The sequence below is a fragment of the Amia ocellicauda genome, chromosome 8, assembly GCF_036373705.1.
Source record: "Amia ocellicauda isolate fAmiCal2 chromosome 8, fAmiCal2.hap1, whole genome shotgun sequence".
NCBI classification, from domain to species: Eukaryota; Metazoa; Chordata; class Actinopteri; order Amiiformes; family Amiidae; genus Amia; species Amia ocellicauda.
This window is the reverse complement of record NC_089857.1, coordinates 24,334,793-24,350,599: the sequence shown is the minus strand read 5'-3', so window position 1 is coordinate 24,350,599 and position 15,807 is coordinate 24,334,793. Positions and strand designations below refer to the sequence as shown.

General features: G+C 38.4%; 1 protein-coding gene across 4 annotated transcripts in view; it reads right to left on the bottom strand.

The window, feature by feature from the left end:
- The window catches only part of LOC136754702 (probable E3 ubiquitin-protein ligase HERC1), a 91,044-nt gene that overhangs the window by 47,846 nt on the left and 27,391 nt on the right, over positions 1-15,807 (bottom strand). For 3 of the 4 annotated variants that reach the window (XM_066710769.1, XM_066710771.1, XM_066710773.1), the window contains exons 16-37: positions 13,894-14,026; positions 13,241-13,432; positions 12,697-12,903; positions 12,243-12,416; positions 11,292-11,406; positions 10,763-10,889; positions 10,161-10,350; positions 9,264-9,573; positions 6,754-6,844; positions 6,561-6,609; positions 5,948-6,183; positions 4,982-5,179; positions 4,421-4,541; positions 3,766-4,003; positions 3,212-3,378; positions 2,767-2,928; positions 2,392-2,489; positions 2,191-2,289; positions 1,604-1,771; positions 1,123-1,362; positions 767-850; positions 46-271 (exon numbers count right to left, since the gene is read on the bottom strand). In XM_066710769.1, the coding sequence (XP_066566866.1) occupies positions 46-271; positions 767-850; positions 1,123-1,362; positions 1,604-1,771; positions 2,191-2,289; positions 2,392-2,489; positions 2,767-2,928; positions 3,212-3,378; positions 3,766-4,003; positions 4,421-4,541; positions 4,982-5,179; positions 5,948-6,183; positions 6,561-6,609; positions 6,754-6,844; positions 9,264-9,573; positions 10,161-10,350; positions 10,763-10,889; positions 11,292-11,406; positions 12,243-12,416; positions 12,697-12,903; positions 13,241-13,432; positions 13,894-14,026 (3,625 nt within the window). The remainder of the gene's footprint in view (positions 1-45; positions 272-766; positions 851-1,122; positions 1,363-1,603; positions 1,772-2,190; positions 2,290-2,391; positions 2,490-2,766; positions 2,929-3,211; positions 3,379-3,765; positions 4,004-4,420; positions 4,542-4,981; positions 5,180-5,947; positions 6,184-6,560; positions 6,610-6,753; positions 6,845-9,263; positions 9,574-10,160; positions 10,351-10,762; positions 10,890-11,291; positions 11,407-12,242; positions 12,417-12,696; positions 12,904-13,240; positions 13,433-13,893; positions 14,027-15,807) is intronic. The other variant, XM_066710772.1, reaches the window with a different exon arrangement.

Genomic DNA, 15,807 nt, shown 5'->3' with positions numbered 1-15,807 from the left:
CATCTGAAAAACTGTGCTTGACCTTCCTTGTGTCGGCAGACTCACTCTGTACTCTGCCGGCCTTCCCGGCCTCTTTCATCAGTGGTCCGATGAGCTCTAGTCTGGTCTGCATGTGTTTATTGATGTGGGACATCCAGCAGTCATGCCGGTGGAGCTTGCGAAGGAGCTGAATAGTCGCTTCCAGCAGCACAGTGGAGCGAGGGCTGCAGAGGGGCTCTCCTGGTTGAAGGTCATTAGGCATTCCTCGCATCTGCAGATCACATAGTGCCACCTACAACCACACAGACAGAGACAATGGGCCGCATTCATACGTATTTCCTTTGTATCTGCCCAGTTCAGTTTACCAGTAATTTTATACCTCTGTAATTTGCATCCTGAATGATGCAATTCTGTAACACAGCTTTTTTCTCCTAAAAACAAACAAAACTGATTGGTGTAAACTGCAGATGTCTCTTCAATATGACCAATTAGTTTACGGGGCTTCAGAATTTGTTATGTGAAGAAATGTAAATAAAAAGTATGTTTCTATATACATATAACTCAAATTAGCTTGACAAAAATTGAACCATTACATTTCACTAAAATTGAGAAATCCAAGAAAAGAACCAATGCAGGATCTTAAAAAAATTACTTAAGGTTCAAAGTAGGAATCTATATTGTTGGTGTGTCAGAATAGTTCACTAAGGCTAATAAGAACGTTCATGGCTAGTGAGACTTGTTTAGGCCGGGGATTTAAAAAGGCAATATATTCCTCTTGATCACATACTTTCTCTCCGGGGTTACTACTGTAGAACATCACACAAGGGTATAACTCTGTGGCATCAACACCTTCAAATGCCAGCTTTGGTTCCTGTAAAACACATAATAAATACATCAACAGTAATTTCATGTTGACAACAATTTGGCATTAAGAGTTACGCTCAAACTTTAACATCTAGACCTTATTTTTTTAAATACTATATAGCTTTTTCAGAGTTGTAGTTATTTGTTACATACAATATGAAGCAACCTAAACAACATTTAATGAGATATATTTATTATAGTTACTTTAACATATGTACAGCTTAACTACTCACACAAAACGTCTTTTTAAAACATTTTTAACACTGCAAAATGTACTACCTTATTGTTTTTGGCAAAGGAAATGGTCCTGGCCTCCATGTCCAGAATGCAGGTGATGGTATCCCCCTGGGTGAAGGATGGCAGAGCTCTGCCCAGCTCACCGCTGTGGTAGAGGCTGCCACTGTATGCACGGTACAGCCACATGTCTGTGGTGGTGCGGTGGTTGAAGTCTCGGATGGGCCAACGTGACACTCCCACACATGTGCCCTCATTTCCCTTGTTCTCCTTGGTGATATAAAACTGATCGACATAGCACAACACAGGAAAGAACGACAAGATTTGTTTAGTTTTTTATTTAAATTGTCAGCTAAGCTCTCAGTGTGGGTTAATAAGGTTAAAGGGGTTCAAATATTGCTCTGGATCAAAACGTTTAAAAATGACTCTGCAAGAGTCTATTTAATCAATTTAAGGCGATAAATGAACAGTGAAAGCGCCTAATAAACAAGTCTCATATGTTCAGAGTTCATACATTTCTCCATACCTTCCAAATAAAGCAGCCTGATGTTATCCCTGTAGTTGCTAAACCATAACCTTTACCACCAGCTCCGTGTGAGAGAACATTCCCACTTTCCAATGAACAACAAATCAGCTTGTCTGGGTCAAAGGAGAAATCTCCAATAGGAATGCATTCATCTTCACATCCAGAATTCTAAAAAGATAAATAAATCCAAAATGTTTAATTTAAATAATTTAATACACCATTAACCTCTCTCCTTACACATGCCCGAAAAAAAGTAATTGCATAGAACTTAATAGCAACCATTGTCATGTACAGTCCCAATCTATCAGGTGTTATATCTGTCTCTGAATCTGTGGATAAAGATTCGTTTAAGCTTATCTGACTGAAAAGTAAATAATTGATTCAATCAATTATTTTAGAGTTTGGTTAGAATTATAAGCAGAAGACTGCAGCATTCCAAGACTATATTTTTCAAATCTTGAAAGTAAGAACCCAGGTGTAATAATAATAATAATAATAATAATAATAATAATAATAATAATAATTTATGAATGGAATGCCCATCTACATTTGTTGTGGAGTTATCTGAACTCAGAAATCTGATTTACCTGCTTGGGGTTTTCAGCTGTTTTCTCCTGGTTTTTATTTGCAGCTAGTTGCTCCTCCCACATACATGCAGATAACAGTCCAAAGAGTTTTTCAACAATCTGCAGGAACACATTAGTATTTTTTAAAAAGGGAAAGAAAGAGATACAGAAAAGAGATATAAAAACATATAACATACACATTGTGCCCTAATATTGTCTCACCTGTTTAACGTGTACTGGATCTGAATATGCAGGTAGTAAAGCTTCCAAAATGTGAAAGGCAAGAAGTTTAGTTCGCAAGTTCTTAATCAGAAGAGAACCTAGAAAAGTAAAAAGGGACAATAAAACCTTGATGCAAGAGTAGTGTGGTTACAATATTTTGAAATGTAATGGTAATAGGCAAATCTAAAAATGATAGCACATAAACTAAATAAACTATGTATTATGTGTAACCATTTAACCGTTGAGTACTGTCATAAAAAAAAAAAAAAACATCACGTCAAACCTACACTGAAAGTTAGTAGACACATATTTAGGTAACAGTTTGACATTGAAAGTTCAGTGCAAGTGTGGATATGCATGAAGAACACAATTTACCAGAGGTGCATTTCTGAGTCACAATATCCATGAGCGGATTTATCCATCTGCTGAATGCTGGCATCCTTTTGGTGCTTCTCAGTGACACGATCCGACGGAGGAAGACCAAGAAATCAGCAAGCTGTGACTCCACAATTCGACTGTTCTTTACCATGTCTGATTCTAAACCAAATCACATTACACAGTGGTCAAAACACTCATTGAAAGAAGGTAAACATACAAGTAAAATAATCAGGAGATTGGTGGTTTATGTCTTAGGCCATCCTTAAAGAAAAATAAGTTCCTTTGAGATCAGGATTTTGGTCTTTAAAAACTGTTAGAAAGCCCAAAGTTTTTGTTTTGTGTGCTTCTGGCAAGACATATTTGAGCAGATGTACACGATAAGAGTTGAAAGCAGTGGTATATTTCCTATTAGTTTTCTCATGGTTTTAATAACACTTCTCACTTTCTTGTTTATTTTTTTTCCCGGAAGTGCTGAGGTCGGTCTTGTCCCCTGTATTCTTCTCAGGCAGCTCCTGCTGGTGAACCATGTGCAGTAGGCTTTGAAGATGGTCACACATGACATCCATCAGGGCCTGCAGCACCTCCATGGGCAGGGCATCCTCACAGGAACTGTCAATACACAAAGTTGATCTTTACATTAATCGTATTTCCCTCAAATGGGCACCACTGACTTCACACCACACAAACACTGCAAATATTTAATTGTAATATAAGTATGGTTTAATTAACAATATTTATTAAACTTAAAAAATTACAAAATAACTCTGATTCTAATGAAGGGTGTGCATACTTTCAACTACTCCTGTATATATACATAATTTCGATGTATATCAGGGACATAACAGAATATAATTAATAATGCATCTTATATGTGCTGTTTTTCCCATCAGGTTCAGATGTTTACGTACAGTGGGTTTAAAAATGACTCAGTACATTGAGCTGGTGTGTATGATGTTCACATTTGAATCTGGAAGAGTCATTTCTCTGGACTTGTACCTGGTGGCAATGGCCAGTATCTGGAGCAGCCTGGCACTCGCCAGTTTAACCGCTCCACTCAGCAACATATGCCCAGACACGGACGCAGCAAGCCAGCGCTGGCTGAGAAGGACGCAGGAGTTGTCCGTCAGTTTTGCCAGGATTTCCAAAATGCCACTTTTAATTATGACAACTAAATCAACAGGCTGGTAGTGGAAATTCAAGATGAAGAGTGTGGCAAGCAGGAGGTGATAAGACCCTAAAGGATAAGGAACAAAAAATGGAAGGATACATTGATAATGTTCCTTCAAATAACTGTCAAGAAAAATAATAAAAGTAATAGAAACTGTTGACATTCTTCAACAAAACAGTTGGAAAGAGACAAGAGGCAATATGAATTTAACTCTGCACCAACTTCATAATGTGTTTTAAAACAATTGATTTTTCACAACTATTCCACTACTATATATATAAAAGTCTGATTTAATAGCATACATTTCTGTAAATTCCCTAAAGGGAAACATATCTGTAACAACAGCTAGTGAATTTGAATAACATTGTATTTGTTGAAATCACTAAAATACTTACATTACAGTAAATGTAAAGATTCTTACACATTCAGAAAGACTTAACTGGATGTTACATTTCTTCTCTATTTAGATCTCTGAATACGAACCTGTGAGCTCTTTCTCTACCACAACCCTCTGTCTGAGCACTCGCACCACCTGCTGGTAGAGGGTGTGAGCTGCAGCCTGGAGCTCCTGTTGGGTTTTCATTTGGGCAGACTGTGTTCCAGACTGAAAAAGGATAGGATTAGGAATGATGAGTCTCAATCATTTAAAATGCTCTGATTACACCAGTGGTTACCAACCCTGGTCCAGGAGGACACCCTACCCTGCTGGTTTATGTTTCAACCGAGCTCTCAATTACTTAATTACAAAAAGGTTTTTGTTGTTGGTTATGGAGGGCATATACATATACCACACACATATATATATATATATATATAATATATATGTATGTGCGTTTGTATCTATATATATATATATATATATATATATATATATATATATATATATATATATATATATATATATGTGTGTGTGGTATATGTATATGCCCTCCATAACCAACAACAAAAACCTTTTTGTAATTAAGTAATTGAGAGCTCGGTTGAAACATATATATATAAACACATATATGCTGTGGCCTAAACAGTACATAAGCCATAACTTACAGTGTAATGTTGCATTTTGCTATTGCTGCCAGACACATTGGATGACACAGAGATTCCCAGGCCAAGGCAGCCTGATAGAAACTGGAGCTGTACTGATTCCAGCATGCCAGGAAACCGGGGGGGTACAGAGGAACTGCATCTCTTATCCTCGATCTCAGAGAGGAATGAAGAGATCTGGCACAGCGCTTCCAGGCGCACCTGAAAGAACAAGAAAACCTTGGATGACACAAAGACATGAAAAGATGAATGCTTGGAATAACAAGAAACAGAAAAATAAATGAATGGATACGAGAAGAAACCAAAATGTGACATCTGAAATTGAGTGACAATGATTAAATGTTGGGGGACACACTGCAAAAAGAAAAGATCAAAGATGGACAAAGGAAGCTATTGAATGAGACGAAAAAGACCTAGAAGATGACCACAAAAATTGGAAGATGAAATAATAAACTTTGTATGTGTCACAGAAAATAAGCTATAGATCGAAGCAAGTGAAAACACCTTGGGAAGGCCTTCATCCCCTTGGATCAATGTGGGCTGATGATATATATATCACATCATCAATCCAAATCGAAATATATATATATATATATATATATATATATATATATATATATATATATATATATATATATATATATATTGTGGCACTGTGGGAGGTTGACCAGACAGGGATCAGACAGGGATTAGGAAGCATATTTGCCTTATCATTAAGTATGCTACAGTATATCGTTGCACTGCCAGAATCACAAACTCCCCAATCTTGCATGGGTCATAACAAAGGGGCTTTGAATAAGCATTGGAATTGACATTATAGTCTGGATACAAAAGTAGCAACAATGCATGGGTCAGAAGACTTTCTGAAATTTTACAATTCGAGCCCATAGATATAGAAAATAAACCATTCAGACACTGAAGAGCTCCTCTGCACGTAACCACTGTGCATGGTAATGAATAACTGTGTACCTCTGCTCTCTGCTGTTGTTGAGCCATGGCCAGGGTTATTGCTGTGGGGTCCGCCTGGCTACCCGCTTCCTTCTCCACCAGGGAGGATGTCTTCAGCAAGTTCCCACACAAGAAATGAAACACTTGGTTGAGCACTGAGGAGCTGGGCCCCCCACACAGGTTTGTAGTGGGGCTGATGCACTGCCGCAGTCGCTCCCAGGCATCCTTCATTATGCCCAGGGAGCAGAGGGGAAGGCCTGTATGTGAGGAGATGAAATATGAATAGCATGAAATATGAAATTACCAAAAATTGCACTGCAATGTTTGTTTAAGGCATACAGTTTAATCACTGCATAAACTTCATGAGATTTTAGGAAATGCAGGTAGAAACAAGCTGATCTCTATTTTGTACAAATAATATTGCACTATTGTATTGTGGTACAGTATTGTACTGTTTTTTTGTTGTTGTTGGCTTGGGACATATGTATAAAAAGATCAGCCTAACTACATCACCAATTTTGTTGTAAACCTGAGGTGAATAGTTTAGTTAGTCTAAGTCCAGCTATAAACATGCATTAACAAGAGTGCAAACTGTTGAGATAATGTAAAAGTATTTATATTGCATAGAACTTACCCCTTTTGTTTTTTGAAGATCCAGATTGCACTCTTGATGGGTCTGAAACCTTAATATAAGAAGTCAAAAGAATGACAACTCTATACAGAAACCAAATGAGAGAGGAATGTGACAAGCTTCACGTTTCCAGTCCTCATCTCAACTTCAACAATCCTTTCTCTAACATTACTCCACTTCAGACTGATGTACTTACATCTTTCTCCCCTAGTGTGTCAGGCTCCAGACACAGGCTGAATGCTGTTTTTGGATTAAGTAAAGGCTGACCTTCTGAAGAATCTGATTTCCTATAAACAGCAAAAGAAAAAAGAAAAAACAATCAGACTGAACCGAATAATTTTTAGTTTTGCAAGATCTAGGTGGTCATCTTTGTGTACACGTTTAGATTACACCCGTTAGCTCAAGATTCTATGACAGACAAAATGTAAGCCCTGTCCACAAAGCTTGATTATTAAATGACAGGAAATGGTGTTCATGTTCTGTCAGGGTGGACTCCCTTAAGCAAGAATACCATAACATGTTTGCAGTTTTAACACACTTTTACTATGATTGTACCATACTTTTACAGTGTTTTCCTATGGTTTAAACTTGCCTTCACTGTGTTTAAATAGACTTAACCATATTCTGCCATGGTCTACTATAATAAACATGCCTTATACAGTGAGGGAAAAAAGTATTTGATCCCCTGCTGATTTTGTACGTTTGCCCACTGACAAAGAAATGATCAGTCTATAATTTTAATGGTAGGTGTATTTTAACAGTGAGAGACAGAATAACAACAAAACAATCCAGAAAAACGCATTTCAAAAAAGTTATAAATTGATTTGCATGTTAATGAGGGAAATAAGTATTTGACCCCTTTGACTTAGTACTTGGTGGCAAAACCCTTGTTGGCAATCACAGAGGTCAGACGTTTCTTGTAGTTGGCCACCAGGTTTGCACACATCTCAGGAGGGATTGTGTACCACTCCTCTTTGCAGATCCTCTCCAAGTCATTAAGGTTTCGAGGCTGACGTTTGGCAACTCGGACCTTCAGCTCCCTCCACAGATTTTCTATGGGATTAAGGTCTGGAGACTGGCTAGGCCACTCCAGGACCTTAATGTGCTTCTTCTTGAGCCACTCCTTTGTTGCCTTCGCTGTGTGTTTTGGGTCATTGTCATGCTGGAATACCCATCCACGACCCATTTTCAATGCCCTGGCTGAGGGAAGGAGGTTCTCACCCAAGAGTTGACGGTACATGGCCCCGTCCATCGTCCCTTTGATGCGGTGCAGTTGTCCTTTCCCCTTAGCAGAAAAACACTCCCAAAGCATAATGTTTCCACCTCCATGTTTGACGGTGGGGATGGTGTTCTTGGGGTCATTCCTCCTCCTCCAAACACGGCAAGTTGAGTTGATGCCAAAGAGCTCGATTTTGGTCTCATCTGACCACAACACTCCTCTGAATCATTCAGATGTTCATTGGCAAACTTCAGACGGGCCTGTACATGTGCTTTCTTGAGCAGGGGGACCTTGCTGGCGCTGTAGGGTTTCAGTCCTCCACGGCGTAGTGTGTTACCAATTGTTTTCTTGGTGACTATGGTCCCAGCTGCCTTGAAATCAATAACAAGATCCTCCCGTGTAGTTCTGGGCTGATTCCTCACCGTTCTCATGATCATTGAAACTCCACGAGGTGAGATCTTGCATGGAGCCCCAGACTGAGGGAGACTGACAGTTATTTTGTGTTTCTTCCATTTGCGAATAATCGCACCAACTGTTGTCACCTTCTTACCAAGCTGCTTGGCGATGGTCTTGTAGCCCATTCCAGCCTTGTGTAGGTCTACAATCTTGTCCCAGACATCCTTGGACAGCTCTTTGGTCTTGGCCATGGTGGAGAGTTTGGAATCTGATTGATTGATTGCTTCTGTGGACAGGTGTCTTTTATACAGGTAACCAGATGAGATTAGGAGCACTCCCTTTAAGAGAGTGCTCCTAATCTCAGCTCGTTACCTGTATAAAAGACACCTGGGAGCCAGAAATCTTGCTGATTGATAGGGGATCAAATACTTATTTCCCTCATTAACATGCAAATCAATTTATAACTTTTTTGAAATGCGTTTTTCTGGATTTTTTTGTTGTTATTCTGTCTCTCACTGTTAAAATACACCTACCATTAAAATTATAGACTGATCATTTCTTTGTTAGTGGGCAAACGTACAAAATCAGCAGGGGATCAAATACTTTTTTCCCTCATGTACATATTTATCACATACCCATAGTCCAGTGTAGTATAGCTTACTGAATGGTTAAGGAACAGACTACACCATATAACAACAGAAGCATCTTAACAGGAGAAGTACAAGGTTGAAAAGTATCTTTAGGGCACAGCTATCAGCTATGTTGAAGAAAACTGTACTTCTGCACTGTGAAATACAAACTTTTCTTCTTTCTTCTTTTCTCCTCAATTTAGAATCACCTGTTAGTGAACTCAGCTCATTGCCAAGAAAGTTATGCTGCTGCAGGACAGATTAGGCTAAACACAAATCCACAGCAAAGCCATCTATTTGCTATTTTTCCCACTATAAGGCCAGAATAATGCCAATCCATGTATCATATCAATCAGAGGATTTTAGAACAGAACTTGCAAGTGCCTGAGAAGCCAAAGGAGCCACAAAACCAAGTGTTCCCCAGCCTCCACCACGGGCTCTTGGCAACAACAAATACTGCACCTGTGACCCAGGCGCCCCGTCTGTGAATCCAGCAGCTCCTCCCTCTCCTGCCAGGAAGCCCGGACTCCCAAGATGAGAAAGGCACAGCGGGAGATGATGGCTTGACAGGCAGCATGAAAGGACATGCCTTCCTCAGAGCTCCTCCTCTTCCTCTTCTCCCAGTCATGGCGCGGAAAAGCGGCCTCTCTCTCAGGGGTGTTGGGGCTCTCAGTGCTGCTAGGCCGAGTGCTGGTCCCTGATGACTCGTACACAGTTTCATTTTCATGGAGATGCATGGCTTCACGGGTGGCCAAGAAGCACTGCAGCACCTCTGAAATACAAAATCCAGATTGCCTGTGACCAGGTCAAGTATACCCCAAAAAATACTTTTGAACAAACACATTTTATTTATAAAGCATCTTCATTCAATGTAAGCATATCCCATGATGGAAAAATATCAATCTGCAAATAAAGTATCCTTCTAAAAGGGGAATTAATAAGTTCAAAAGACTAGTTGGGTCTGGTATGCAAACAGAATTTGTAATGTTTCCCCATATATGACAAATGCTAACTTGTACTTTCTCCTCATTGGAAGTATTACAGCTGAAAGTAAATAACCTATGAAAAAATAAACATAGAGATCTAGTACAACTTGACAAGATTAAGTATCTTAATCAGGGTAGAATAATATTAGCTCAATTACATTAACAGTGGAAAACTGTACTGAAAATACTGTAACATTATGGACTATAAACCAAGTTGACAAAATCAGGTACTCACACAAGAGTTGTACTTATTCGGGAAGAAACGTCCTTCTCACAAGTAGTTTTTTTTAAGTGGAAAAGTTTAAAGGCCTAACTTTTTAAATTTGTGTCCCAGGGGCCCAACAAGAGTTATAAAGAAGATGTGTTTTTTTACCAGGCAAGTACATACTGCTGATACTTGAGATGTCTTCTTCTGTTCCTTCTTCCTGGTTGTGTTCAGATGTGGCTGCCTGACTACCCTGTTGCACATCAGTGGACTTCACTGCCCTGTCTGCCCTCTCCATGGTGCCACCAGTGCTCGCCTCCAGCACTGCCTCGCAGGGATGCTGAGATACCACAGAACTCTGCACACACATGAGACATGGTTAGAGCCATAAAACACAAGGGCTTAAGGTGCATACGATGTGTCAAATATATTCATAAAAAGTTCAATATGTGTTATATTAGTTGTCAGAAAAACAAGAAAGGTATTCAAGTTTTAAAACTCCTTATAAAAAAGGACACCAATTATTAGAAAAAGTTGTACTATATATAACAAAATGTAAAAAGCAATTAAAAGCAACATATAAAAATAGTTAAAAATGCAAAATGCTTCATTGAATAAAAGTTTTTATTTAATGTAGTCAAATCTATTGGTTCCTTAAAACTGACAGTGATCAAGAGCATTTGCAGATATGCTACAAAGAACGTAGATCTAGTACATATCATCCAATTTGTGATTTTAATATTAAAGACAAATTAAAAACACTATTTTACCTGTTTGGTGTGAGTTGGTGTTTGAATATTTGCAGTGTTCCCTGCAGAGTCTTTATATGACAGTAGAGTGCTGCGAACCTTGTACACAATCTGATAGATTTCTATGAGCATTTCACAAGGTTCATATCTGCAGGTAAACAAATAATTAGCCTGAATATCTCCACTGCACTTTTATTGCAATGTATTGATTTCAGGGAATCAAAAAGATTAAAAAAAAAAAAGTCCTTTTACATTAAAATTTGTTTTATATATATTACTGTGCAAAAGAAATACATTTTTTTAAAAACATCAGACATACTGATTGGTACTACTGACCATACTTTAATTAATAACTCATGTGATTAATGTTTAAGTATGTATGAACTGTTTAACTTATCTGCAAATTATTATCAAAAATTAAGATTTCCAACATTTTCAGAAAAATAGATGTAATTGAAATTCTGTTCTTGTTAAATGGAAGAGACTCAACATAATAACCAGAGAATAGTGATGATTTTATAGTAAGGCAATGGCTTCTATAGAAACTGACCTGTCGTGCCAGTATACTTCCCCATGCAGGCCAGTGTGTTTCAATAAAGCAGCAAAACTGCAGCGACACGCTGTTTCCAGCAGGGAGTCTCCTTCTGAACTGTAGCTGTCCCAGTCTTAAATTACAACAAGATGAATGACAATTAATACAAGCATTTTTCTTTAAAGCCACACATATGTTCTCTAAGTGATACAATGTCCATAAATAATTTGGCAAATATTGGAAATAAATAGCTCTTAGTTTCATCAATTAACTCACTTCACTCACCCACTAACTGGAAAATTGCTAATGTAACATCCATCCAGGAAAAAGCATGAATGAACCAAGTAACTACAGACAAATGCTTCTAACTTCTATTAAATATTAAGTTATGGATACACTTTCAATTATTGTAAAACTTGAAGATTACGTATATGGTAAGATGGTTCTAGGCAGTAAGGTGGATTTATTTATTAAGGGTAAATTGTACCAACTTGTTAAATTTCATTGAATAGGCAACAATACCAATAAGGCATATCAATATGGTATACATTCCTAAATGTGTTCTGTAAAATATCACATTAAATACACATTCTTAAAATGGATGCATTTGTGTGTTTTAGGATATTTTGTCATGAATTATGTGGATTTAAAACTGTCTATGAGCGATAACTATTCATTATTCTGCTTTGCAACCTATATGCAACTGTGCAGTTCTACTTGGCACTGCCACATACAGAAGATAAGATCAATGTTAAATATTTAGATTTGCATCCTTGCTCTTCAAGCAAATAACTTCTGCGCCTCAATGCTAAATTGCTGTAACTTAAACAATATTTTGTTTCTCTTCATAACTCTCTGAATTGTGTATTGTATTCTACTGTAGTACTGTAGATCTCTTAAGATCTAAAAGAGCTATGGAATATGAACCTTATTTACACCTTTCTATTAATTCTCTGCAGTCTGAGGTACCTTTGCTGATGGCATAATCCTTCATTCTTCTCCAGAGATTATGTGCTGGATCTCTTGGTGTGCCCAGGGCCAGCTCTATCAGCAGGGCACTCTCCTCACTCACTTTCAGATCACCAAGTTTGGCATCACTGCAGCCAGACATTGCTGCCTCTGTCAGCAAATCCATCACTGAATCTACAGAATAAAAAGGAAAAAAACACACAAAGCAATACCAATTTGATCAAAATATAACTACACAATAATTGATTCCACATTTTGAACAGGCATTCGCTTAGAATAACTGTTTTAAATTTCAAAATTATTACCAGCACAGGCACACATCAACAACAGTAGTACAGAATGATTGGGTAAAGACAAATATTTTGTTTTAAATCTGTAATGTTTTAATTAAAAAATAAAGCTAGAAACACAATTAACAACAACAACAATAATAATAATAATAAAGGGTCCATACCTAGCCTTTCAAAGTCCATCTCAAGGCCATTTCTGAGCAGAGGGTTCTGCAACCAGAACTCAGCAGCCATCTCCTGGGTGGATGGAGCCGGCCCCTGTAACATTCCTCCAAGACACCTGCCAATAGCTAGAGCCACTGATCTTTCCAAGTCCAGAAGCCATACCCAGTTCTCATCCTCAGCTGATGGACTGGAACTTGCTGATGGGTCTGAAATTATCAAGTTCTCCATCACTAATTATAAACTTTGGATGCAGATGTAGGGTATGCCTTCCCCTCCTGCCTCTAATAAATTCAGCACACTGGTCAGTCCGCATTTGCAACCTCAGTGCATATCATACATTTCAAATTCGGCCCTGCTAGTGTCGAGTTTCGATACTCAAGCATTTGTGTCTTATTACCTTAAACATATATTGTTTCCTTTTAGAGGGTGGATTTGCAATTCACATCAATCTGACAACCCCAAAAGAAACATAACTATGATGAGCAAGCTTTACATTTCAGTAGGTGCTCCATGGCTAATCTAGTGACTCTGTAGTGCTCTTACCGAGAGGATTTCCCTCCAGCTCCTGTTCCTCTAGAAGCCCAGTGTCCGGTAAGAAACAATTGAGCTCATTGACATGCTCCAGCAGAGAGAGCATATGGGAAAGCAAAGGTCGCACGACAGGGAGAGGCAGCAGCAAGAGGGAGTAGATCACCTGGCACAAAAGACTGCCTGCTGCAGAGTTGTACAGAACAGCTGAAAAAAAACACAGGGATGCATCAACACTTCTATATTAATTCTCAATTGGTATACAACTAGAAGAGTCCGGCTTTATACAAGCTGTCTTTAGAACAAATCATTGTACCATATCTGACTAGAATGTAAGTATTTGTAATTATATTATAACTGCTCTAAATAACAGAAAACATTGTGCTTCTCTTTTTACTGATCCTTTTTTAACAAAGCTGCAATGTAAAATCATGGCCTATAGCCATGTACCCTAGTAATTCAACACTGCTATTATGCAATATTTTTATTCAAGCAGAGTAGCAAAGGTAAATATCCTCCTTTAATTAATGAAAGCACATTGTTTGAGATATAATCTGCCTGACAAATGACATTTCCTCTAGGTGAGGAAGAATGATGGATATATTTACAGTTGTTTCAGGGTGGAAATACAGGATATTATTCAGATCGAAGATTCAAATTTATCTTACTGTGCAATTTCTTGAAAACATTCTTGTCAAGAGATGTCTCTTCTAGTAAAATGGTGGAACGCCTGAACGTGTCTGCTGCATAAGGCAACAGTAGGCAAAGGTGCTTATGGAGCAACTTCACACTGCCATCCTCCTTAAAGAAAAGAGTAACAAAATGTCAATGTATTGTTATGAAAGATTTACAAAGAAAATGAGATAAATACAGGGTTCTCCTCAGGCCTTTTCAAGCAAGCGGGGGAACCAGCTGGTAAATTGTTACCGTTCAACAGAAAAAATTACACCTGACTATGCACTAAGAAAATTATTATTTCACTACTGTCAACTACTGTTGACTGGATAAAACTATAAAAAAATCTAATTCAGTTAAAGGCAGAAGTAGTGGGAATTTTGCAGGTCTGAATGTCATGGTGTCTCTTCTCGCTGTACTGAATCAAACATATCTCGCTGTATGGTTTATAAAATGGGAAGGCAGTAATAAAAGCAATTTGATCTAATCACAGGGATTTATATCCAGTTTGAAAAAGGGAGCAGAATCTATGAGAAGTCTCCACAAGAAAAACAATGGGCCCGATATATTCAAACTTCACGCAATTTCTGCGCAAAATGAGTCCCGCTCAATAAAAATGCGACTTGGCCAAAAAAGGAGAGAGATTCAAACATGGCGCAAATCTTTGCACGACCATGTAATATAGCATTGTTTTCCTAATAAACCTGCTTGCACCACACCACAGTGCGCTATTATCCCCACTGTCTGAACACAGTTTTGTGCAGTTATCGGATTAATGCGCTGCACTAATACCACACAAAAAAATTTATATTCAGTCTAATTAAGGTTTTCACTCAATTCAAATTCGATTGCGCTATGCACATGTTTAATGTCCAGAATATATTTGCATATCATGTTTTCCATTAACGAGTCATTACCATATGTTAATTAGCCACGGCATTAGAGGAACAGGACTCTGCAGTTGGATAAATGAATGAAGGCAGTGTGCTGGACAGAGGCAAGTGCCATGTTTCACGATCTGTTATTTGTAAACACACACACACGCACATGCACGTGCACACACACACACATATATATCATTTGAAATCACGTCTGACATCAGTCCACACTGTGCAGTGCACTCGAGACTGGACACATCCTGAATGCAGACCTACTCGGTAATATAGTAGTGCACACCTCTATGCCATTGTCCTGACAGGGCAAACAACGAGGATCATACACGTAGTATTGCAGTACAAACACAATATTGGGGATGTAGTAGTAATAAATAATACTCAATATCCATAATTGTCTGTATGTATGTAGGTTGTCACAGAATCAAACATAATAGTATGTACATTACTGCTGCTGTGTGTCCAAAACAGCTGTGTAGCACCTAGTGCTGTGTAACCACCATTTACTTTTTGAGTTCCATATGTACAGTGAGGGAAAAAAGTATTTGATCCCCTGCTGATTTTGTACGTTTGCCACTGACAAAGAAATGATCAGTCTATAATTTTAATGGTAGGTGTATTTTAACAGTGAGACACAGAATAACAACAAACAAATCCAGAAAAACGCATTTCAAAAAAGTTATCAATTGATTTGCATGTTAATGAGGGAATAAGTATTTGACACCTTCGACTTAGTACTTGGTGGCAAAACCCTTGTTGGCAATCACAGAGGTCAGACGTTTCTTGTAGTTGGCCACCAGGTTTGCACACATCTCAGGAGGGATTTTGTCCCACTCCTCTTTGCACATCCTCTCCAAGTCATTAAGGTTTCGAGGCTGACGTTTGGCAACTCGAACCTTCAGCTCCCTCCACAGATTTTCTATGGGATTAAGGTCTGGAGACTGGCTAGGCCAGTCCAGGACCTTAATGTGCTTCTTCTTGAGCCACTCCTTTGTTGCCTTGGCTGTGTGTTTT